At 41.2% G+C, this 10,498-nt stretch overlaps 1 protein-coding gene across 3 annotated transcripts in view; it reads left to right on the forward strand.

The window, feature by feature from the left end:
• The window catches only part of LOC139661555 (mitogen-activated protein kinase kinase kinase kinase 5-like), a 48,405-nt gene that overhangs the window by 18,273 nt on the left and 19,634 nt on the right, over positions 1 to 10,498 (forward strand). For all 3 annotated transcript variants that reach the window (XM_071540027.1, XM_071540028.1, XM_071540029.1), the window contains exons 2-12: positions 162 to 219; positions 2,600 to 2,690; positions 2,801 to 2,865; positions 3,594 to 3,649; positions 3,905 to 3,952; positions 4,659 to 4,701; positions 5,537 to 5,609; positions 6,271 to 6,402; positions 8,043 to 8,105; positions 9,117 to 9,198; positions 10,317 to 10,430. In XM_071540027.1, the coding sequence (XP_071396128.1) occupies positions 162 to 219; positions 2,600 to 2,690; positions 2,801 to 2,865; positions 3,594 to 3,649; positions 3,905 to 3,952; positions 4,659 to 4,701; positions 5,537 to 5,609; positions 6,271 to 6,402; positions 8,043 to 8,105; positions 9,117 to 9,198; positions 10,317 to 10,430 (825 nt within the window). The remainder of the gene's footprint in view (positions 1 to 161; positions 220 to 2,599; positions 2,691 to 2,800; positions 2,866 to 3,593; positions 3,650 to 3,904; positions 3,953 to 4,658; positions 4,702 to 5,536; positions 5,610 to 6,270; positions 6,403 to 8,042; positions 8,106 to 9,116; positions 9,199 to 10,316; positions 10,431 to 10,498) is intronic.

The raw sequence follows: 10,498 nt of genomic DNA on the forward strand, positions 1-10,498 counted from the left end.
GAGTGGAGCAGTGGACTGTTCTCTCTGCAGATCGCTGATCTGGAAATAACAAAGAAACACAACTGAAACACTCCAAAATTACAACGGATTTTCATAATTTGACTGGTGTAAAAATATTAACCTGTGTGTGTGTGTGTGTGTGTGTGTGTGTGTGTTTCCAGGCACGCAATAAGCAGAATGGAGAGCTGGCAGCCATCAAAGTCATCAAGATGGAACCAGGTGAGAATTTTGCCATGAAGTTTCTCTTTCTATTAAATGTTTGGTTTTTTTATGGCATTTCTTCTCTATGAGATTTACTGTTGGAGGGGAAATAATGACAGGAGACAAATGTCATGAGCATGTTTCCAGCCTTAGCTTGCTTACCAACAGTTTTTAAAGGTCCCATAATGGTGTGAAACAGGATTCTGATGATAAAGGAGTTGGATGGTCTATCTAAACATGGTAAAAGCATCAAAACGCACGGTCGCCAACTAAATCCACACAATCCATATTAGAAAAGTGAGCCTCTAAACGAGCCGTTTGGACTTCCGTAACTTTGTGGCGTCACAAAGGTTCGCTCATTATCATTTTTGTAAGAAATAATAGACTAACAAAGTGTTATTTTTCAAAGCGGTTGAGCGATTGTCATTGTTTATTACCGGAGAGTTTTCCCTACCTGTAGCTGCCGGGCCGCAGCGTCTCACGTTTCACTCTTGAAACGGTTAACCAATCAGAACAGAGGGGTCGTTAATATTAATGAGCCTTAAAGACACAGCGACAGAAACAGCCTGTTCTTGGTAAGGCTCAGAGAGATGCTGGAAAATGAACGTGTAAAAATGGATTGTTTTTGGTTCATGACACCACACACACAGCTTTGAATGGACCTCGAGACACAAAATAAAACACTGGAGAGTGGAGAATATGGGACCTTTAATACAGTGGTTCTCAACCTTTTTCATATCAAGGACTCCTAGTTTAGTCCACATTAGAGCCACAGACCCCCATTTCATGCGATTTTGTCCCTCGCACCCAAATCTGAGAATATTTTTATTGTTAGATATGATTTTGTCCAGAACTCCATGACTATCTGTATTGTAGCTAGAGAGATAACAGTGAAACTATGATCAAAATAGTCAGTCTCCTACATTCTATAATAATTGTATATATAATATATGTAATTGTTCTTGTAAATGAAATAATGAAGTTTAACGCCTCATCAATTTGCTGGGGACCCCCTGGGATGCCCTCAAAGACCCCTGGTGGTCCCCGGGCCCCACGTTGAGAACCACTGCTTTAACAGATAACACATAGTAGACATCCCAACTCAATATGATTCCATTACGGCTTTTAACAAAACATTACACCAGAGCAAACACTGAACGCTACACACACACACACACACACACACACAGTGAGAGAGAGAGGGAGATTCATTACTTGCACAGTGGCACAGCGATATAAATCACATAAATTAAAGCCATAAACCATTATATTCCACTCACGGGCGAAGAAAACAGGCTGTAATTACATTCCATTAGACTTGTAACACTTTGATCACACTGATTATCTTCCAACAATCACTTGTGTAACAAGCCACTCTGATTAGTTTGCATTCTCACAACACAGAGGAGACCACAGTGACTCATTAGAGATATGAGCTCATTATTAAAGCTGCTCAAGGCAAGATGTCTAATGTACAAGTTCACCCGTCTTATCACAAAGTGGAGCTGACACAGAGAAGAGCTTCCCATCCTCGCTAATTGAAACCTCGTAGATTTGCCCCGTTTGCTCAAATTAAATTCTGGCGACAGGTTTGGTCACGTCTCCACACACGGGAAGTGATGAATCAAAACTTGAGAGTGAAATCCAGCAGCAGAGAAAGCTGGACTCACCAGCGATAGACCTTCTCCTCTCTCGTCTTCTCTGGTTTCTTCGGTATAAAGCGTCACAGACCGGCCGCTTGGTAAACATGAGCTGCTGTGTGACGTTTACTGACCCTCACTGCACAGGATTTCTGGCTGTTTAAGTTCAGTATTTTTTTTTTTTTAACAGTTTCAAACCTCTTGCTGCCATCGAGAGCCGCTGGTGTGTGAAGTTTCCTAAGTGCAGCTTTAATATTGTGAAGAAACAGTATTTAATTTTCAGCCTCATCAGAAAATTCAGTGCAAAAGTCCAACCCTAACCCTAACCCTAACCCCCAACATAAGTCATCAGTGACAGTTGAACACATTCATTCAGTGTTGACAGACTCTGCTGCTCAACTTTTCACACTCTGACCTCTTATCCGGAGTTTTCACGGCTTGATCTGCTGCTTTCAAGAGATACCAGACAGCACATTACAGTGTTATTAATATCATAGTGCATTTAGGGTATTTGATACTTTGCATATGCCTCAGACACACACACACACACACACACACACACACACACACATATACAACTCTCACCACATGCATCTGGACCAGAGAGGCCAGTTTCATGATCTTCCATACAGACTCTGGCTGTGAGCTGGAGCAGAGCCTGATCTGACCCACATACTCCACTTTTATCCTTATGTAATAATAAATATGCATTCTCCCTCTCTCTCTCTCTCTCTCTCTCTCTCTCTCTCATCCCACAGAGGACGACTTCTCTGTCATCCAGCAGGAGATTGTGATTGTGAAGAGCTGCAAACATCGTAATATAGTTGCATATTATGGCAGCTACATACGGTAAGCTGTCTGTCTGTCTCTCTCTCTCTCTCTCTCCCTCTCCCTCTCTCTCTCTCCCTCTCCTTTGTGAATCTTAGACAGTTCACTCAAAGCATCTCTTGTCTCTCCAGAGCCAATAAACTGTGGATCTGTATGGAGTTCTGTGGAGGAGGCTCCTTACAGGACATCTACCATGGTGAGTGAGTGAGTGTGTGTGTGTGTGTGTGTGTGAGAGAGAGAGAGAGAGAGAGAGAGAGAGAGAGAGAGAGAGAGAGAGAGAGGCTCCCAAGAGGCTACCTTGAGCACTTACTTACTGCTCTTACTGGCACAAAATGACCTTATAATATCTGCAGGAATTGACTGATAATACAATACAATACCAGTGACTCGCTTGGTGCAGATTTCTGGCTTTCAAAACTCACTTTCTGGCCTTTATATTCCAGTATTCACTATATTCACTGGACGTTTCTAATGATTAGCTGCCTCACTCCTCTCTGTTGTGAAAGTGCTACTTTATTGTTTGTGTCACTTATAGGCCACTGTCACTAAAAGGGGGTGTTGGCGGCGGTGGTGTGGGCTTTACCACAGGCTTGTGTAGGAGGAGAAAAGTTCTCTCGATGTTGCTGCAGTTTCTACTGGTCTCAGATCGAGGTCGATAAAGCTCACAGATCGCTTTATGCCTCTTTGAAACACTTCAGATTGTTCCAGCAACTCTAGCTATAAAATGTTCCGGTCCTCAGTTCTGAGGACAAACACCCGTGACTGCATGACTGTTAGATTTATTGAACGTTTGCATTTTTTATTACAATGGTGTATTATAGCCAGTTAGAGCCTGAACTGTTTTATTTTCCTCTTTGCCAGACTTAATATAATGCTGCTTCCACATAATAACAAACATTTTGACTTTCTTCCTGAATCCCTCAGTGACCGGCGCTCTGTCTGAGCCACAGATAGCCTACACCTGCAGGGAGATGCTGCAGGTAGAGTCACACTGGTCATTTACTGTTCATTTGTTGATCATTTACTGTCATTACTGATGATTGGAAACATCTCACTAATATTGAGTGGCACCCCTTTAAAATCCTTCTTTAATCTGCTTCTCCCTTCATCCATGTCTCTTGAAGTGGATTTAAGGTGAAATCGACAAAGGAAAAGCTCTTTTTTTTTTTAGCTCAGCTGTCAGATAGATGATGTTTAATGGTTGATTATATGATATTTACTGTGTGTGTGAGCAGGGCCTGGACTACCTGCATGGACAGAAGAAAATCCACAGAGACATCAAGGTGAGCATTATAGATTTATTAAGATTTTCTGTGTACTTCTATATCTTATATCTTATTTTGCTGTAGCTGTAACTCTCCCATGCAGATTTGTCAGATTATGTCTTACATCAGATTACATAAACTTTAATGATTCCTGTGGGGAAATTGGCTCATTGCAGCAGCAGAGGATTACATATGGACACAACTAGAGCAAATAGGGAGTACTGAAGATTAGCGTAATTGAAGGTCCATACCAATATATTTTGGATTGAAACGTCTGATAGCGTGCAATAAAATCTTTAAATTTGAGCATTGTGTTCCTGTCCTGTATTGAAATCCAGGATGATGAAATTTATTCATGCATATTTGTGTGGAATCTGATCAAAATGTCCATTATCATAGCCAACCAGTGCAGTATTGATCAATTACACAATAAATCAATCAGCTATCCATCATATCAGAGGAGGACGACACTGACTGGCTGATATCTGGTTTTGAATAAAAGGCCGATATCAACAAACTGATATATTGGTCTAATCCTACAGATGGTAATGCAACAAATAATTAAAACAAATAATAAGTTAATAGATCTACAATTTACAGAATGAACGCATGGTGTGTGGGTTTAACATTAAAAGAACGGTGGTGTAACAGTCAGTCTTGGTGTAATGGGTTGTTTGTGTGGGTTGTTTCTGTCCCCCCCCCTCCCCCCCTCCCTCTCCTCCAGGGTGCCAACATCCTCCTGAACGACCAGGGCGAGGTCAAGCTAGGTAGGCGATGTTTGCACCGCCTCGTCTGCGTTGTACCCATGCATGTGGTGAAGATGCGTCACTTGCTTAAAGTGATGCTGAACTTTGATAGTCTCTTGGGTTATGAATCTTCCTCCATGACAAAACCCCCAAAATCAGTGATTCTGTGATCTGTTGGAGAATTGCGTTTTTTCTCTCTCTCTCTCCATTCACTGCCATTGTATGGAGGAACAGTCTGAAAATCACACTTCTAGCACATAAACAAACGCCAACAAAGCAGATTCTAATAATGTATGAAAAAACACCGAAATCCAGTCGAAGGAAACAACAAAGAAACGAAGAAAATACAGAACATCACTTTTACTCAATTAATTAAAACTTTGTAACTGCAATGTTGGTGATTTTTGTATTTTACATTGTCCTTTATGGCCTCTTAGGCTTCAGAAACCCTCCAAACCCCATTGTAAAATTTAAAAAATGCATGGTTCTGGCTGTTTGTTGTTGTATCATCAAATTACATCTAAGACCTTTTCAGTCCCAGTTAGAATGAAACATAACATCACCTTTGTGTCTGAAATAAAAGTGAAACTGAAAACTCAGTCAGAACATTCAGTACAGCATGCATGACTAGACTGCTGCCTCAAAAACAAGATGTAAAATTATTTTGTATTCAAGACCATGGAAGGTTTTGAGTTTATATATATTCCTATTTAAGACATTTTAAGGCTCTTTCAAGGACCTGCAGACACCATGTGGTCCTCAGTCTGTCTGACAGGTGTGATATTTTGATTGAGAATGGAATAAAAGTGGTATGTTGTTGATGACATTTAGATGTTTTGTCTTCTCTGTTGCGTAGCGGACTTTGGGATCTCGGCCCAGATCACAGCCACTCTGGCCCGCAGGATGTCCTTCATCGGGACGCCATATTGGTGAGGTCAAAACTGAGAGGTCGTTCTCTCTGTGGATATGAATATAAATACCTGATACTGAACATTTAGAGACAGAACCACAGGAGGTTTTAGCAAGATGGTGAGAGAACACTTTTAGATGGTTTTTATATATTTTTTTTTCTTTCTTGGGAGTTTTTCTTTGCATTTATTGAGAGTATGTATAATCCTATATGTAGGATTGTAGGCTTGCTATGTCTGATAATGTTTGATATTGTGTGTCTTGTGCTTTGTGTTTCATGATTCTGTTCTCTGGTTGATTGTTAATCAGTTAGATCTAGTTAATCAGGTAGACCTAGATGCATGCTGTGATAAAGGACTATAGAAATAAACACACTTGAACTTGAACTTGAACTTGAACTTGAACATACTTTAGTTTTTAAGAATGTTACAGATGTAAACAAACCTAAAATGACTTATTTTGGCTAGATTATAGTTTTTCAGTTAGTATTAGAGCGATAGGCTTCATCATATTAGCTTCCTCCTCTCTTACCTCTTGTCTTTTTCACTTGGCTTCAGTCTAAAGTTACTTAACCAGAAAACTGTGGTTCTATAACTTCCATAACTCAAACTCCAGTCTCCTGTTCATGTCCCTGTGGTGTGTGTGTTGACGGACCTGCTGCTGTTCCCCTCCTGTCCTCAGGATGGCGCCGGAGGTGGCCGCGGTGGAGATTAAAGGCGGCTACAACGAGCTGTGTGACATCTGGTCAGTGGGCATCACAGCTATAGAGCTGGCAGAGCTGCAGCCGCCGCTGTTTGATGTGCACCCTCTACGGTGAATACACACTGAAGTACACACACACACACACACACACACACACACACACACACACACAGTTATACTTAAGTTACTTTTGGGGTATTTACATAGACTTACATTTCCTGGAGACTTACCCTAACCCTAACCATAACCACTACTTGCCAAAAACCTAAGCCTTACCCTAACCTTAGCCTAACCCTAACCTTAACCACTGATCCAAAATGAGATAATAATAGTAATAATAATAATAATCTTTATTTGTGTAGCACCTTTCATACACAACATGCAGCTCCAAGTGCTTTACATCAATAGAAGGCAAACAAATAAAAATAAATATATATATAAAGAACAAGCAAAATGCATTGGATTAAAAGAATAAAATCAAGTAAAATCAGAAGGATAAGAATATGCAAATAAGAGAAAATGGACAAAGTGAATTGCGTTAAAAGAACACAATCAAATGAAACAGTTCAAATGAAGGCTAACTAAATGCCAGGCTGAAAAGATAAGCTTTTAGCAGAGATATTCACCATCAGATAAGAACATTACCGCCTACTATTAAAGTTATGAGTCAGCTTAAGAAGTTTCCTTATAAAATAGTTATTTATTTGACGAAGGAATCATTTGGGAGGTTTTGGAAAATATTGACTGATGAAATGCAGGCAGCAAAATTCAGAATCATAAACCATAAATTTTGGAGTGAAACCCTCCAATATGCCGGTGTGCGATCAGATATGCGTGTGTGTGTGTGTGTGTGTGTGTGTGTGGGTGCGACGGTATCACATATCATTAACACTATCATACACACACGCACACACATGCAACAACATGCACCACAAATCTTTCCTGTAATGTGTGGGAGCGTGCACACACACGTGACACACGGCTAAACTCACCACAGATCTTTCCTCTCATCAATGCAGGAACACACACACACACACACACACACACACACACACACACACACACACACACACACACACACACACATACAGACACACACTCCCATACGCGCTCACTGGTGCATGATGGGACACTGTAGAAAATATCAAGACTTTCCGCCGCCCACGTCTCCCGTGATGTGTGTGTGTGTGTGTATGTTCATGCATGCGATAACTCAATTTACACACACACTCACACACACACACACACACACACACACACACACACACACACACACACACACACACACTCGCCTTCCCCACTGTGCACAATAGAATGCCCTGTAGTTAGAATCCAGCCTAGAAACCAAGTCTATTATGGCAGTGGTTCTCAACGTGGGGTCCAGGGACCACCAGGGGTCCTTGAGGAGGCTCCAGGGGGTCCCCAGCAAATTGATGAATTAGTAAACATCAGCATTATTTCATTAACAGATAGTTAACACTATTAGAAAATGCAGAAGAATGACTGTTTTGATCATATCGTCATGGAATTCTGGACAAAATCATATCTAACAATAAAAATATTCTCAGATTTGGGTCTGAGAGACAAAATCTAATCAAATGGGGGTTCTAATGTGGCTCTAATGTGGAGTAAATGTGGGGTCCTTGATATGAAAAAGGTTGAGAATCACTGTATTATGGGATGGAATAGGCAACATCCACACACAGAAATACACAGGTTCTCACTGACTGTGGTGTCTTGTCTCTCTGCAGCGTGCTGTTTCTCATGTCCAAGAGCGGATACCAGCCTCCCAAACTCAAGGATAAGTCCAAATGGTGAATAAAGATAAAACATTCCAATATAAAACTTGGTCTATTGTATGTTCCTACAACATCAATCAAACCGGTATGGTCAGGTGCAGCTTTCTAGTTCTGCATTTACATTCCCAGCCCTGAACCGTGGTTGTTGTTGTTTTTTGCACATAGAAATGATAAAAGAAATAAAAATTGTCCAGGTCAGACAAAGAAATAAATTATAAAAATATTTCCCACCAGAAAGTTGACCAAAAACAAAGAAAAGCGTCTTATTTTATGCTTGGAAAGTCTGTATACAGGCCCTAAGCACCATATTATTCTATGATACAGTATGTGTGTAAGGAGTTGCTTTTTTCTTTCAATGTGATGTTTTATGTTTGTCCATGTCCCATATCTCCATGGTCTATAGTGTCATATCATTTGATGTGAACTCAGTATTAAAGGGGCAATAAGTAAGGTTTTTACATTAGCTTTTAAGTTATTTTTTTTGTCTGCTGAGAGATGAGTAGGATTGTCAATCAATACCAATGACTCAACAATTACTTTGCCAGCTGCTGAGATTAATCTGCCTTTCAAAACTCAATTTTAGGACATTTTCTGCTCAGTGATGGAGAACAGAGCTCTGAGCGTATGACAGGCTTTGCAAAACATTTCTGCTACTAATGATAAAAAGCCTCGTTCTCAAGCCAAAAAGGCAAATGACAAAGCAGTCTTGTTATTCCAGTAGTTAGCATGATGATATATTTTTCCTCTTCACTGGACGTTTCTGTTACTCCTTGCTCTAATTGGCTATTTTACTCCTCTCTATTATGAAAATGTGACTTTAATCATTCAAGAAAAATAAATAAGTTCTATCGATGTTGTTGTAATTCCTCCGGATCACCAGTAGAGGGCGATAGAGGTCTTAGATTGCTTACTGCCTCTTTAAATAGAAACTTGGCCTTTGGTCTGAGTGGAGTTCTTTTCCTTTCGGTGCCATGTTGTTGTAAAGCATGAATAACTTTTCCTCCACCGTCTCCCTCCTCTCCGAAGGTCTCCCGTGTTCTATAACTTTGTGAAGGCGATGCTGGTGAGGAACCCCAAGAAGAGACCCAGCGCCTCCAAGATGCTCTCAGTCAGTACTGCAGTATTACAGTATTACAGTATCTGCTGCAGGGCTGCAGTACTCTGTAGCACCCAGTCTTTCTGTAGTCCACAGTCCAGGTTTCTATAGTCTAGAGTCTAGAGTTTTAGCCTGGTGTTGTTGTTTGTCTCAGTTGAAAAAGTATTCTGGCACGACTTCACCCACTGGCAAGCTGCATTAACTGGGCAGGTCACACTGGGGAAGAGGAAATCCCAGCAGCACTTGCAGTACTGAGAACAAATATTAGTAAAACCAACTTATTTTGGCACACAGCTATCATCTGAAGTACTATAATTCAGTAGGAACAGTGTTGGGCACGTTACTTGTAGTTAAATGCAATCAATTACAACAGCAGCAGTAATTAGTTCCATTCCTCGCTCCATTACTTTGCGTCTCGTTGGCAGCAGCGGCTCCTTGTTTGTCCCTGAGTTTCTCATCGCTGTGTTGAGTATCAATGCTTTGATAAACTGGAGATTGTGTTTTTCTCTGTGGAAAGAGTTTCACTGACACAGAAAGTTCACAACGGACCAGAATGTTCTTTGCATCCTTGACTGAGATCAATTCAAAGTAACGGGAAAAGTTCCAGCCTGCTGAAAGTCTGCGGCTCTGCCTCTCCCTCCAGCTTTTGTTTTGCTTTTTCAGCAAACAGCCGACATAAACCTGCTGAAGATACATATGAGGAAAAAACAAACTTCGAAATAAAGGAGAGAAAAGAAAAGGTTGAAGGGAGGTTAAGGTTTAAGTAACACAGTAATGGAGCGTTACTGGGATTAGTAACTGTAATGTAATTACTGAATTTGAAATTGTAATCCCAAGTAATTACTGTAATGCGTCACAGCCCAACACTGGGTAGGAATGTCACGGTCTTGGAAAACCGTCGTCTCGCTCCGGTTTTAGTCTCGACTCAGTCTTGGTTCCGTTAGACTTCCTCCTCACCTGGACTGGACTAAACTGGTCTAAACTGCAGCCCTGCTCGTACTTCACACCATCTCACTGCTCTGGTTTGTGTTGATCAGGACTGATTCCCCTGTTCTCCTCTCTTCCTCCCCTCCCTCCTCTCCTCTCCCCTCCCTCCTCTCCTCTCCTCTCCTCCTCCTTCCCTCCTGCAGCAATCGTTTGTGACGCAGCCGGGCCTGACGCAGGAGCTGACCCTGGATCTGCTGGAGAAGCTGCGACACCCCGAGAAACTGAAGGGCCTGGGGTCAGAGGAGGAGGAGATGGAGGTCTTAACTCTACTCTCAATGCTTTAATTGACTTGACGTTTGAAATGAAGCTCTGAAATACAGTTTTT

The sequence above is a fragment of the Centroberyx affinis genome, unplaced genomic scaffold (genome assembly GCF_046629955.1).
Source record: "Centroberyx affinis isolate AG114_WGS23_722 - 3 ecotype Tasmania unplaced genomic scaffold, CSIRO-AGI_Caff_v1 ptg003552l_1, whole genome shotgun sequence".
In the NCBI taxonomy this organism is placed as follows: Eukaryota; Metazoa; Chordata; class Actinopteri; order Beryciformes; family Berycidae; genus Centroberyx; species Centroberyx affinis.